Genomic DNA, 14427 nt, shown 5'->3' on the forward strand with positions numbered 1-14427 from the left:
TTCTGTCCTGTTTAAGCCTTCACATTTTGATAGTAGTTCTTGAACAGACAGTAACACTTTTATGCATAATTACATTCTATACAGCCAAATTTGTGACAGTCTTCCCTACAACATGAAACCAATAAACTTGTAAAAAAAGTCTTTATTGAAATAAGGTATATCTTATGCATCTCCGAGGTAGAAAATCGAAACATCAGTCTCTCCACGTCACTTCAACCTCGTCAGTTCGATACCTGCAATGAATATGAGAAGTACGTTGGGTCTTGGTGTTAGGAACTCAGGGCATGATCATATTTTGCTGCTGATGCATACAGTTCTGGCTAGCAAACAAGGTATACTTCAGCTTCACCTTGAAGAGTTTTTCTAGCTTTCATTTAGGAAGACAATCATTTTTATGCTATTCCAGATGTGCGTGGCTTTTATGTTTAAGGGTCTGCTAGGCTTGAGGCCTAGAACTGATGTTTACAAAACAAGGAGTCACCTGATCCAAAATTTCAGGAAAACAGTTCGAGCTGCTGCTCACCATTACTACCCAGCACGAAGTATTTATTGTCTCATGTACAAAATTGGTTTGCAAATGTCATGTCATGCTCCCTGCCAACAGAGTGCTTCCAAGTTGCATAGAAAAGCCTAAACTGGGAATCGGCATGACTGCCACATTAATGGGATCATGCGAACAGCTTTTCTCCTTTGTAAGCTAGAAGCAACAGCGGCATGGAGCTGAGATGGTGCAAGGTATTGGTAAGAAAAAGCACTTATCGCCCTTCCCTGGAGCGAAGAACTGAGTTCAACGTCTACAGAGCATGCCCATTCCCTGGCCCACTTATCTCTTGCGGCTCAAGCCCACCTGGGCAACTCTGTCCTTGGGCAGCAGGTGAGTGTTGCTTATCTCTGGGAAAGTCCCTCATACACCTACAAGAGGAAGTACTGACTAACAAAAGGTGTTTATATTTCTGCAGGGCGAGTTATAAAAGTAGGGTGACTGGTCATGTATAAAGAGATTCAAAAAGGCAGACGAAAAGTCTCCTCGCAAACACCACTGATTGCAATGTGGTGACCTCGTGAACCAGCTGACAGTGTGATGCTAGTGTACATTCAGTTTTTCGATGCTTTCAGCTATTTGCAAATGTGCTGCACTGAAACCTGGCAGTGTTTGCATCATGTGCATCTTTTTTTAGTGTGTCTACCCTCCCTTCTTTGTGCTTGTCTGTCTATTCTTATTGGCCTTCACAAAGTAAAAATGAACTGCTGTTGAGCACTTGCATCATGTTCTCTCCTTATGTATCATTTATGTGCCATTTTAGTAAACAGCTAGCAATAACTGCAGTCGAGAGATAAGCAGCAAATATATACCATACCTCTGCGTGCAGGTTGTGTCTTCAAAGCAGGTGACTTGGCCCGAACGAAACATTTCCCAACCAGCTTGAGCAATCATAGCTCCATTGTCAATGCAAAACCTGCATTAATTATGCATATTAGCAGAGTGCTACAAGAGATCAGTACGCTCAAATGTATGTTTAAGCAGAGCCATTAATTGCATTACTTGTATATTTCCATACTGAGTGCATAAGCATAGCTTTATAGACAGCAGCAATGGTATCAAAGTGTATCTGAAAGGTGGTAGAGCAGGTTTTGACATAGCTCAAATGTTGTAGTTTTCTTAATGTAGCTAGATCACGTTTTTGAAAACAGCTTGAAGATTTCACGTTTATTATAATGTGCCATCTACCCGCCGTGGTGGCCTAGTGTCTTTGGTGTGCGACTGCTGCACCCAAGGTCACGGGTTCGATCCCAGCCGCAGCTGCCACATTTCAATGGAAGAGAAATGGAAAAACACCCATGCGCTGTGCATTGTCGGCGCATGTCAAAAAAACTCCGGATTTAAGTTATGTGTCGCTTCAGGACATTAAACCCCACAATTTACAATTTATAATGTGTGGCCTACTTGTAACAGATATATATGGAACACTTCAGCAGTTTTTGTTGTGAAAAAACTCCACCAGCCATACCTCAACACTTTTAGAGAATTGGCTCACTCATGCTCACTCTCCAATATTTTAACCCTCTGTTCACTGGTGCATTCATTGGCTGCCTACAAACTGTACTAATTTGTTGGTGCTCAGGAGGCTGAATAGAACATTCAGCTAACCCATGAAGCGAAATAAGATATTACAGACACAGAAATGCAGGCTGGGACCACAGTGCAAGCACCTTACTGTGGTTGTACAAGACAAGTGTTTATCACAGTTCCACAGGATATATGGTACCACATGACTCCATTGTGTAGACGTGCAGCTAGTTTAACCAGTGGGTGTCTATAACAGCACCGTCTTCATGTGACACTTTCTTGCAAGTTGAGTACTAGTGTTGAAATTACTAGCTGTTTGATCAAAATTTGCAAACATTTACAATGTTCTTTCAGACACAGATCTGCAATACACCACAGCTGTGACTATGATACATAAATAGGTTAACAAAGAAACGTTTCTGCACCTAGTCATTTCTGCTCTTTTTGTTGCCTTGCTCAAAGATTGAAATTCAAGTTTGTGATCACTTGTGTGAGTGCATGGACAGTAGCAAACTTGTAAAGCTGTAGCCAACAAATTTTATCTGATCTTACCTCACTCAATCAGCATGCACTCTGGCAGTCATCCATAAGCACTGATTTCTTAGCTGACTACTATGCATCAGCAAGCCTTGCAGGCTGCTGCATCATGGCTCGTACTTATTTTCATTGGCTGCCTACAAACTGTACTAATTTGTTGGTGCTCAGGAGCAAAACTCTTGTTGTATGTTTGCAGCAAAATATTTCTCCAGTAACAATAGCACCAAAGTTGATAGCAGGAAGGACATATTTTTCAGAAGAATACACTGCAAGTTTTCTGAAACTGATAAGTCTACTTGTGCCCACAGCCAAACGGTTCAATCATGCACCTCTTCCTAGCTCATTCATATTGGTTTAAACCTTGGTCACAAGGTGGCCAGTTTAGCACCCCAGACATACTGTAAACAAACGGCACAAATACAGCTTTTAGGAACTGAGGTAGGAACTGCCTGTATTTCCATAAAACATGCACGTTACAGTACAAGGTTAATACCGCAGTCAAAAGCAGTACCTTTCATCAGTGGCAAAGAGTTTGGCACTGCGTTCTTCAGCCATGATGCCCATCATTTCCTGTAGACGTTTATTACCTAAAGTCAAGAAGATGAATAATTCCGTGAATGCAACTGCAGAAGCGACAGTCTAACTTCGGTAAACAGTGTGTGGAACAGAGAAACTGGGGCTCTGGGAGTTGCGTGCTATAACAGGACACTCACAAATTCAGTACGGAAGGCATTTATATTTGCAAAAATTAAATGGTTTTGGCAACTAAGCCAATTATGGCTGTATGAAAAATAGATCCATTTAAAATGGGTTAGGTTTAGGGGGGTTCAACGTCCCAAAGCGACTCAGGCTATGAGGGACACCGTAGTGAAGGGCCCCACCTGGGATTCTTTTAACATGCACTGACACCGCACAGTACATGGGCCTCAAGAATTTCGCCTCCACTGAAATTCGACCGCCGCGGCAGGGATTGAACCCGCGTCTTTTGGGACAACAGCCGAGCACCATAGCCACTCAGCCACTGCGGTGGCTCCATTAAAGATGAAATTATCACAAGCTCTCTCTTTTCACTGCTTCTAAATTCTGGTGGCATCTCCACTCGATTAAGCATGCGGCGGTGACATACATTATGATAACCAAGCCTTCCTGCAGCTGCAAACCGTTAGCAATCAAGATTTTTCAAGTACAAATAATACATTTACTTAATGCTTTTTTAATCCATGATGCTCATTTGTACTTTGAAGCAGCTTGGTGTGCAATGATGTTTATCAGAACAAATCCTGCAGCCTCCATGGCTTCACTGCAAAGGTGTTGACATTTAGATGTTTTGTTACCATCTGAACCACAACCGCCTACATCCAGTGTTCAATATTGTTGAGCAGTTTCAGAAGTACTACCACTACTGATCGGCCTTCGCGGTGGCTTAGTGGTTATCATGATAGGTTACTGACCCAAAAGTTTAATCCCGGCATTGATGGTTACATTTTGACAGAGGCGAAATGCTACAGGGCCGTGTACTATGCGATGTCAGTGCGCGTTAACGAATCCCAGGTGGCCGAAATTACCTGCAGCCCACCACTACGGCGTCCCTCATAGCCTGAGTCACTTTGGGACGTTCAACCTCATAAGCCATAAAGAAAACTAGCACTACTGATTGAAAACAAACACACCACCACTGTATGCGTACACTAAAGCTGAAGACAGCACAAGAATGAAGTGGCAAATGGCTCTCAATAGAAGCCCTCCAACCAATGGCTTAAACTGGCTCTCGTGACATAGTGATTAATAACCGGGGGCTTGAAGGAGCAAGGGGATTAGCCACAGTTAGATTCCGACCGCAACAGTCGAATTCCGATGGAGGTGAAATTGCAGAGGCCCGTGTACTGTGCGACGTCAGTGCACGTTAAAGAACCCCAGGTGGTCGAAATTTCCGGAGCCCTTTACAAATGTACAACCAGCTAGCCCACATTGCTGCCTTGTTCACAATGGTGTCCCTCATAGCTTGAACTGCTTTGGGATGTTAAACTACCATAAACACAAAAAATTCACTCCCAAATTTAAAAATAAAAAGTGTGGCCCTTACACGAGTTTATACAGCAACAAAAAAATGTTACTGTGTGCAAACTGACTCTTCCCTTTCACGTTGGCATTACCTGTGCGCTGGTCTAATCAGCAGCCCATGCTATTAATAAAGCCAAGACGACCCAGCAGAGTCAGATGGACACCTTCTACAACAATAAATGCTACCTAAAACATCCTCATCATGGTTTATATAGAAGTTGGACTAGGAGCACCAGAAATGCCAATGGCCGCAATGAAAGCGGTTTTTCACATGTGTACCACCTTTGTCAAAAGTGATCAGGCAGCAAGTGCTGGCGTTTGCCAGCACTTGCTGGTGAGCACTTGCTCCAAGTTTACCGCTGATGAGGTTACTTTGCACCCTCACACTCGCTGCATGGTGTTTATCATCCATGCAGCAAGTGTGAGGGTGCAAAGTAACCTCATCAGCGGTAATCTTGGAGCAAGCGCTCATCAGCAAGCGCCGGCAAACGAAATGCTACTTCATGACCATGATTTCGCTACAGGGCCATTCGGGCCTGCCTGATCACTTTTGACAAAGACGGTATGTCTCAATGTGCCTGAAACACTGCAACTGTGATGCAGAAACTGAATTTTAGTTTGTATAAAGTTGTCTGTAGTTCCCTTAAGGCATTTTAACTTGAGTGCAGGTTTTCAGCTAGCCCCCCCCCCCCCCCCCCCCCCCCCCCCCCCCCTTTAAATGTAGAGAACCTTTAAAATATTGATAAGTAATGCTTTCCACAATGCTGAACTAAATGTTATGTCAAATACTGTGCAATTACATTGAAAAGTGAATTCGCATAGATAAAGATATTAAGCCCCTTCAACAGCAACAGAGGTCACAGTTCGGAACTAAAAAAAAAGCTTCTCGGAAATTACTTACAGCCAACACCACCAACAATGAGCACTTCACTAGACCCTGTATGAGCCATGGCCCGTTCTGAAAAAGAAAGAAAACATTATATCCTTTGGAAGATGAAAGAGCACAGCAGTGTGCACTCAATAGCAAGTTCAGATATAATCTACAGGTAAAAAGTAGTGGTACATATCTCTGAAAACAGTAAAATGGATTATACAATGGAAGCAGTGGACATTTTGTTTGAAGTCACCTGTAGTTTCGACGAGCATTGCAAAAACTGTCTCTTGCAATGAAAAACACAGGTCTTCAGCTGTGCACTCCCCTTTGCTTAAAAGAGACTCTGCTCTTTCCTGAAATGCAATATGCATGTTTGTTATTCTCTTCATGGCCTTTGAACTCAAGGATATAAATACTGTGCGCATAATTTGCAACTCCTGAGTATAAAAGCTAAATTATTGAGACAGTATTGGCGACAAACAAACCTCAATGAAGGAGAGGAGTCCTGAAAATGAGACATCCATCCCTTTGACAACGTATGGAAGTGGAACCAGCTTGGTACCCCTACAGCGAGCAAAATGGGGCATCCAATTAGCTTGCATATATCTATAGCCATGCATCCAATACTGCGCACTCACCTCTTTGCCATTTGTTCTATATTGTAACCAGGGCTTGGATCATTGGACAGCTACAATAAAAACGAAATTCAATTTATTGAAAAAAAAAAGACAAGGGAGTGACAACAGCTAACTAAATAAAAAGAACAAAAGATTTTATTTCCACCAGTTTTTACCCTTTTTTTTTCCTCAATGCTTACTGACAGATTCTGATGAGAGTTAAGTACCTAGTGATGCACACATGCCCCAGGGACTGACACACATGCACATGCACTGAGAATCCTGGGTGATGACACTCAAGAATGCATTGCAAAGCCAGATTTTGAAAGCTTTATCTAGTCTCAACCCAAGTCCTGTCATTAAGCGCCAGTGCTACCTCGCAACTTACTTCATTCAGCCTTACCCCTGACTGAAGCAGTACATCACACATCAGCACCAAGATGGCTGTTTGACACTTGTTCAGTGCCCGACCTCACGGGGGGGGGGGGAGGGGGTCAGACCCTACTGAATGGAATTATTTCTACTTTTGATGCATAGTGCACAAATTTTGCATAGTAGTTCGCTTCGCTTAGTGCATAAATTTTGCTTTGTTAGAGCACGAGAAATGCACAAAGCACAGTCCTTAACAATGTGCAAGGTCTGGGCTGGACTTAATATCTCTGAAACCCATGGTTTGTCTTGTACCTCGTTTATTCTCCTACTAAAGGAGATCTCGCACGCATGCAAGAATTCAGGAGACATCACCCCTGCAGTGCTGACACTGTGACTCCCAAGTAGAAATTTCTAACAATTTCTTGACAAACAGAAATCCTGGAACATCCCACTTCACTGGAAACTGCTTTGCATGGCATTTACCTTTTTTAAAAGCTTTCTGTGGTCGTGTAATAGGGCCGCTGAATTCACACCTAAAAATCCAATACTTTGTGCTACACAACCAACAGTATTGCACCCAAATTTTTGCATTGTAATATCACATATCACAGAGATTACTATCTGAACAAAACCGTGATTTCATCATGCTAGGACATAGGGCTATATAAATCTCACTTTTCAAGTATAAGTCCGGGGTATAAATTAAGCTGAACTCACACTTTCTTAAAGGACCATAGACATCTAATTTTGGCAGCATGTTTTCTTCTTTCAAATGATGTGTTAGGCATTAGAATACATGGTTCGCCATGTGGTATTTGCCTACGACCGCTAAACAATTTTAAACTAAATTTCTTCTTGATGCTGTTTCAGTTTTAAACTACAGCTCTTAGGCGCCCGTTCCTGCATTCCGCATCGTAGTTGTTGGCATTAGTGGTTGTCCAAGTGTCCAAGTAGCAGAGCGAAACGCCGCCTGGAAGGTGGCTCTCATGGGAAGATCTTGGAGGGTGGCTAGCAGCGTAACACGCCACCTGCCAGCGGTGGCAGATGGTATGTGGAAAGCTGCGCTCAAATTTCGCATTACTGACTACCATAATCGTCTGTCAATTTTTCGTTTCAACCAAATAATAGCTGTGACATGTTGGGAGTATTGAGGTCGCATGAGGCATGAAAAGCTGCAGTATAATCGCTGATACGACATTTGGTCAATCGAGCTGTTGAAGAAAGCTGGCCTAAGCATTGTAGCAAATTAAAACTACGCATAAGCGATTATATTGCAGAGCCTTTCGTGTGTCGCATGACCTAAACACTCCCAACACATCACAGCAATCATTCGGCTGTTGAAACTGAAACAGAAAGAGCATCAAGAAATTCAGTTATAAATTATTGAGCGGTTCTATGCAAATACCACATGGTAAGCCATGCATTCCATTGTCTAACGCATTGTTTGAAAGAAGAAAACATGCAATTAAAATTAGGTGTCTATGGTCCTTTAAGCCAGCCTGTGCTGATGCAGTACTTGAAGCTAAAGCGTGTCAGAGTGTAAATAGTAAAACTGACTAATATGCATCTTTTTTTCAGCTATACGAGTGTATCCAATGCCCTCCTCACTCCTTTTTTTTTTTTGCAAATCAAGTTTTGTACCGCATGGCACAGAATCTTCTGTATTCTATGCATATCACACATGCTAACCACTGCTATAACTCACCTTCAGGACTCTCGCAAATCGGTCCAGGCAGTTCCCAACAGCAATGTCAATAGTCTCTCCAAAAATTCTATACCTCTTCTCACTGTACGCTATTACCTGGACAAAAATATCACACAGACACTCAGGAGGAGGATATTGTTACCCTCATCACCAACAGAAAGGTCAAGTCCACTGCCCCAGTGATCTCCAGTTACCCTTGTTCTGCACCAACAACCACAGCAGCCTGGTGATTACGTGATTCTTAGCCTCATTACTTTATCAGATTCCCCGCACTTCCAACTAAGTGTCCATTCCATTCGTATACACTTCCTCACTGCCAGTGGTTATCCACTTTCTTTCACTGTTTCTTTACTTCAGCTAGAATATCCTCAACCCAAATTTGTTCCATTTCATGCTGCTCTTTTCACCTCTTTTTGCAAGAATCTTATGATGTTCTTCCTATCACTTGCAGCAATTGCTGTTTTTCACTTTCACACTGTCTGCCAAAATCACTTCCAACCTATCTTATTCTCATGCTAATTTACCTTTTGCAATATGGCATTATTGACTACTTGGTTCAGAAACACTCGCTCACTAGTTTCCAATAACCTCACTGGCAGTCAACAGTAAGTTGTACCCTTGTCACACTAGCAAATTTAATGTCATTCAAATCGAATGGCATTAGCATCTAATGTCATTAATTGGTTGCTACATGGGAACATTTAATGCCTTTAGGTTCGAATGACTTAAGCCATCTAATGAGCTTGGTGAATTCATTTGCATTCGATCTTGAACTGAATGTATACTCTGGACACCAGATAAGCAGCAGAAACAAGCAACAGTTTAAGTTATTGAGTTCTGCTAAAAAAAGTGTTAATTCGCACTGGAGGCCGTCGAGAATAGCTATTACTCTCGGTCTCAGCAGCATGGCCCTGCCTGCGACCGTCGACCACTCTGGATTCTGTGCTTCATGTTGGTTGGCGTTCCATGAACAGGGTGATCCACTCTTGAGGTAAACACACGAGCATGTGGCCATGCTCTTCAGAGTGCCTGCGTGTTCCAACACAGAAGGACGTGGAGGTGGTGCTTTGCGTCATCTGCTGCTTCGCTTTGGTCCGCGGCCAGGACGGACGCACAGGCGCCCCAAAGAGCATGCCCATATACTTGAGTGTTCACCGTAACATTGGATCACTCTGTAGTTTTAGATCGGAAGTACTGAAAGCTGAAACTAAGCGCTTCACCTTTTGTATGTCATTTCCACACTCTGTGCTCTGCCATGTCAAGCATGTTGCTTGTTTACAGTTACGAAATTTGTGGCCGACTTTATACGTGGCTTGGCTATTGATGAATATGAATAAAGTGCTGCAGCATGGCCGGAAATAATATTTAAAACCTATAATATTGCACAGAAATGTTTTCACACACTTTAAAAATGCTACACAACAATTTCAAACACCTTTTATGCGTACTGATGCCCCTTGATTGCAATAACTTTTTCCTTCACTGATAGTCATTGCTATCATTTGCGAATGACATTATTTTTAGAGCATTAACTCTAGTGGTTGCGTTTCGAGCCTCCGAATTACATTGATTCCACGGAGAGAATTCAAGATGGCGGCCTCCATAGCAACAACATTGTATCCCAGTGGTTGCCATCGTAACCAAGGTGGTTACATAATGGAATAAAATAATAACAGGCGCCAGTGTGATGGCGGAGTACCATAACTTGGAACTAAACTATACCGATCAGGTATATAGATCCCTGTCTAGGAGGCATCAAAGTCTGGCCACTTAGTCTGGACATCCTGTAAAATTTGTGGGCCAACCATTTGCCACAGAATGTTCCGAATGGTGTTATACATGCAGCATAAACGCACTAGTTGAGTTAGAGCCTAGCTCGCAGCAGGGATTCGAACCAGTGACCTATGTACCCCCAATTCGATGCCTTTACGAATCTTCATACGAACATTGCGGCTCTATCGTTTCTCACAAAGTGTTCGGCGTGGTGGCATACGATTTCGCATTTCATGCAACATAAACCTACTAGTTAAGTTAGAGTGTAGCTCGCGGCAGGGACTCGAACCGGCGACCTATGTTAGGTTTTTAACGCTTGATATTCGGCCGCTGCCACAGCGTCAGCTCATTTTTTTACAGTGCAGCACTGGAAGAGATTGAATGACATTCGAATCTAATGGCATTAAATCTTCCAGTGACAGGGGTATTACTGTGAATCATGTAAATGAGATAATTATATGTTGAAGATTTCTCTATGATCTGTTTGATGACATGAATGTTATACACTGAGTTCCCTCAGTGAATAGAAGCCTGTTCTCTCATTTTACTGAAATTGACTTTTGCCCTGCATCCGTTAAAAATTTTAGTAAATATACAACGCTAAACCAAAAGCAAGCTAATGACCCTGTAATTTTTCAAGTCTTTGATGTCACTTCGCTTTTTGATTAGCATTATGTAGCGCTCTTTCACATGATAGCAGTCTGGAGTTGGGCTATTTGGCAAATTGTAAACATGATGGATAACAGCGCATAGAATCAGGGCAAGAAAAGGACAACATACAGTGCCGTGTGTATGTGACACCTTTCTTGTCACGTTTTTATGCACTGCTGTTTCCCATCATGCTTACTCTTTTACATGTCTGAAAAAAAACTTGAAAATCTTGCGAGCATAATATCTCCACCTTGAAAGAGACTTGCACTTCCTGTACCCTTACTGACAGTTCTCCCTCGGGGAAGGCAGTGGGTGAAGCAATTAAAAGTAAGGCAGGGCATCTATAATACCTTGTCGGTAAATTAATGTCACACAGTTTCTTCTTTTAACAGCACACAACTCTTGATCAACTGAGACTCAGATACTGTTAAAATCCTGTCACTTTTTGTCTGTGCATACATATGAATACCAAGATCTGAATGACAATGACAAATTCTCAAGCACCTTTTACACTGAACACATCCTTGCATGGTGCAGATCGCATATGTTATGTGTTTCAATAATACTGGGATTGAGTTCACTAGCACCAAACAGCAAATTCACTGATGCTTGCACGAAGCTCAGCTTGAAGACCATCCGGTACTGTTTTATTTTTATGGAAGGAAGAATGGTCCATAGCAAGCGTGAAGGGCACAACGTAGCTAGCACATTCCGTCAGCCTCACTGCATAGTATCACATACTTCTGCGCCTTGTTTGTGGAGGTAAAAACGAAGAATATATGTACACTTTTTTAGGATTGCTGGCAACTAAAAAAAACACAAAATCAAGTCATGTACATTTGTGTTCATGTTGTGATCACTGCTCTTGAATACAACAGCCTCCCTCTCTGCTTTCTACATCTCTGACATGGAAGTGCAAAAATAACTGTCAGTGCAGCCTTATTTTTTTTGCATTAATATAATCTGTACAGCAAAGTGTAGCATATTATACAGTTGTCATATCTTTGTTGCAGCTAGCACTAAATGACATCAGTCCACACCAGTGAACAAAGTGGCTGCTTGTCACGTGCATAGAAGGCTGTGCAAACAAACAATGAGATTCAATTTAGCACCACATTCTTTAGCCTCATATCCCATAGCTGTTTCCCTTCTGCACTGTGTGGAAAAACATTTAATTTTGTGCTTCACAGAGCTTCACCAATTAAATTATTTTATGATTATTTCTAAAACAGTATTTTTACTAAAGTTTAAAGGCCTGCCTGAATATTTATACTCAATGGACTAAATTAATGCATTTTACAAGTACATGTAAGCCTACTTCTGCTATTACCCAACAGCAAATCTTAAATGTAGTTAAAAATTGACAGCTGCATCCATGTATACATGTGACTGAACCAATCTGATCATTAAGAGTGCATGGGCACTAAAGTCAGCAGAAATACTGGGCACATTCACCTGTGTGTTGCCGCCACTGACGTACAATACGGTTGGATTGACTGCTCCAGTGATCAGGCGCCCCATTTCGATATCTTGAAGGCATGTTAAGAAATGGTGAGAATTCAAGATACAATTTCTACATGTAAGCAACCTTAATGTCATCATGCACTCATTTTTGTAATGTAACACAAGCAGATGCTTAATCACAAAAATTCAGCAAGGATACGGCCGATGCAATGGTTGACACCTATGAGTGGTTTGTTCCATATCTGTGCAACAGTCCTCGCAACAACGGCAACAGACACCAGTGGTGCTCCCAAGCCAGGTCCTAGAACGAAAATAGAAAGGCATGACCTGCCGCCGTTACACTTTTCCCCCCCTTTTTGCGACGATTCGTTATTGCGCCTGGGATATGGAAACTTAAATGCACGCGCGTGACAACTTGCCTTTAGTGTAACAAACAACGTCAATTTGGTTCGGCGCGATGTTTGCTTCCTCGAGCGCCCTTTCAAGCACGTCTAACACATGCGCTCGGTGGTGTATCGCGGTGTCTCTTGGTTGAAATCCTGAAACAAGGAAAAAAAAAATGGATTCACGCAAGTCATCAGGAAAGTAGGGTGAATACACTATCGCATGCCAATTGCGTTCTGTACTGGGCGATTTGTTGACAGATGTGCATTTTGAGTCGCTAACTTGTAACATTCTCGGTCTATTAATGAGTGTCCAAAAACTGTGAGACAAAACAAACGATTCCAAGGTTTACTGGCAGGTTTTTACACAAGGGTAATGATACTAAATACATGCCTTCGCCCGGTGGAGTAATGTAGGTTACTCGTGGATTCGACAGAACTTCACCGTCTCGCACTATGCCAACTCCCAGCTTATTTGCACTCCCTTCGAAGCCGATTGCTACCGTCATACTGGCGTTTGTCACGACTTAAATTAGTACAGTTCAAGCAATGTTTCAATCGGGCGCAACGAGACGCTTTGGCAAACGTTGGCTTAGGCCGACTTGGACTTGGATCGTGCTGGGCTTACTTTGGCTTCTTGACTCTCTGGCATCATATTTACCCAGAACATTAACGTATTAATTTTATCGTTTTAACCTTTCAGTAAAAAAATCGACAAATGCTATAAAATTAATGTCAAATAGTTTTTTAATATTGGAAGAAGACATGTTTTTAATTATTCAGCTCGTAGGAACGTAGGTGGGTAAGAAAAGCGCGATTCACTTGGCGACCCTGTGCATAGCAACGGTTGTTAAGAGAATAACAGTCAACAGAGGCGTGCTCAGGCGTTGCAGACAGCGGTGTTCGCGAAATGCATCGTAAAATACGTCGGGAATGTGTTAATTAAAAACTAAGGAGATGCTCTTCATAGTTTTTATTGGAGCACTGATAGTTTTCGCCGAGTCTCGGTACCTGAGTGCTTATCGCACGCCTAGCGAGTGCGACAACGCGAGTTATTTTGACGTTGTCGCTCTCTCATGTGTTAAATGTGGCGCCAACAGAGGACAGGAACATATGCAACTAGCGTCGAAAGATGGTTTGTAGAGCTGCTGGCATCGTACAACTGCTTTGTTAGTTTTCTTAAGTGTTTGCGAATTCTTTGAGCGTGTGAATTGCTAGCAAATGCATGACACCGCACATGTTAGTTGTGCGCGGAAGCACCTTGCACCGCGAAGTGCGCAGCTTCCCGCATCCCTGAACGGCGTTTTGTGCTGTTGTTTTCCAACTTAGTAGCATGCGTTTGTAATGAAATTTTATTAATGATTACAAATGCACTGGCTGTCTCGCAAACGAGACGTGTTTGTCTGGAGGGATTTAAAAGCACTAAAGCCCATGGTTCTTGCACTTTTTTGATCATATCCTTGCATGTTTGCATGATTGTTGTGTGTGCGTTTTGTCGTAGTTATGAACAGGTTCTATTCTGAAAGTTATGTAAGGTCGCCGCCTTTGGAAAAGCTGGAAATAGCTGCGAACACAACAGCTGGCAAGTTATTTTTTCCTCTGATTCAATTATTCAGTTGAACAAAACAAAAAAATACTGTCGCGCGCTGCCTATGGACGCCGAAGAAACAACGAAGTGGGGACGCGGAAGAAGGAGCTCATCTTCCTGACTTCTGTTACAACCATATTTTCCCCTCCAATGCGAAAAATAGCCTAAATGGTCACGTTGATCAACTATAGAACTTCCTCCATCATACTGTTCTCGCCACTGATGCCTCCAGGAGCTGTGGCGATTGGGATATATTCGCAGGATCTGTCTTGGAGATTACACTCCTTTTGAAGTGTTCTCTCGTCGGAGTCTGACGTAAAACTTTATTAGAGCG

The 14427-nt window shown here is 42.4% G+C and overlaps 2 protein-coding genes across 3 annotated transcripts in view; one reads left to right on the forward strand and one right to left on the reverse strand.

Moving 5' to 3' along the window:
- Positions 1–124: 124 nt before the first annotated feature.
- Positions 125–13107, reverse strand: Tcs3 (Probable tRNA N6-adenosine threonylcarbamoyltransferase Tcs3). Of its 2 annotated transcripts, none has more exons than XM_077647375.1 (12): positions 12900–13107; positions 12542–12661; positions 12322–12423; positions 12114–12187; positions 8235–8330; positions 6179–6228; positions 6026–6104; positions 5794–5893; positions 5568–5624; positions 3117–3192; positions 1359–1457; positions 125–233 (listed from the first exon to the last, which is right to left on the reverse strand). In XM_077647375.1, the coding sequence occupies exons 1-12, from the start codon at positions 13012–13014 to the stop codon at positions 194–196; spliced, it is 1008 nt and encodes a 335-aa protein (XP_077503501.1). In that variant the 5' UTR covers positions 13015–13107; the 3' UTR covers positions 125–193. The 2 variants fall into 2 exon arrangements, with proteins under 2 accessions (XP_077503501.1, XP_077503500.1); XM_077647374.1 differs by lacking the exon at positions 125–233 and adding an exon at positions 713–912.
- Positions 13108–13340: 233 nt separating this feature from the next.
- The window catches only part of LOC144113961 (meckelin), a 41686-nt gene continuing 40599 nt past the window's right edge, over positions 13341–14427 (forward strand). Inside the window, exon 1 of the mRNA XM_077647376.1 lies at positions 13341–13640. Within this exon, the coding sequence (XP_077503502.1) occupies positions 13463–13640 (178 nt within the window). The 5' untranslated portion in view covers positions 13341–13462. The remainder of the gene's footprint in view (positions 13641–14427) is intronic.

This window comes from Amblyomma americanum, chromosome 1 (assembly GCF_052857255.1).
Source record: "Amblyomma americanum isolate KBUSLIRL-KWMA chromosome 1, ASM5285725v1, whole genome shotgun sequence".
In the NCBI taxonomy this organism is placed as follows: domain Eukaryota; kingdom Metazoa; phylum Arthropoda; class Arachnida; order Ixodida; family Ixodidae; genus Amblyomma; species Amblyomma americanum.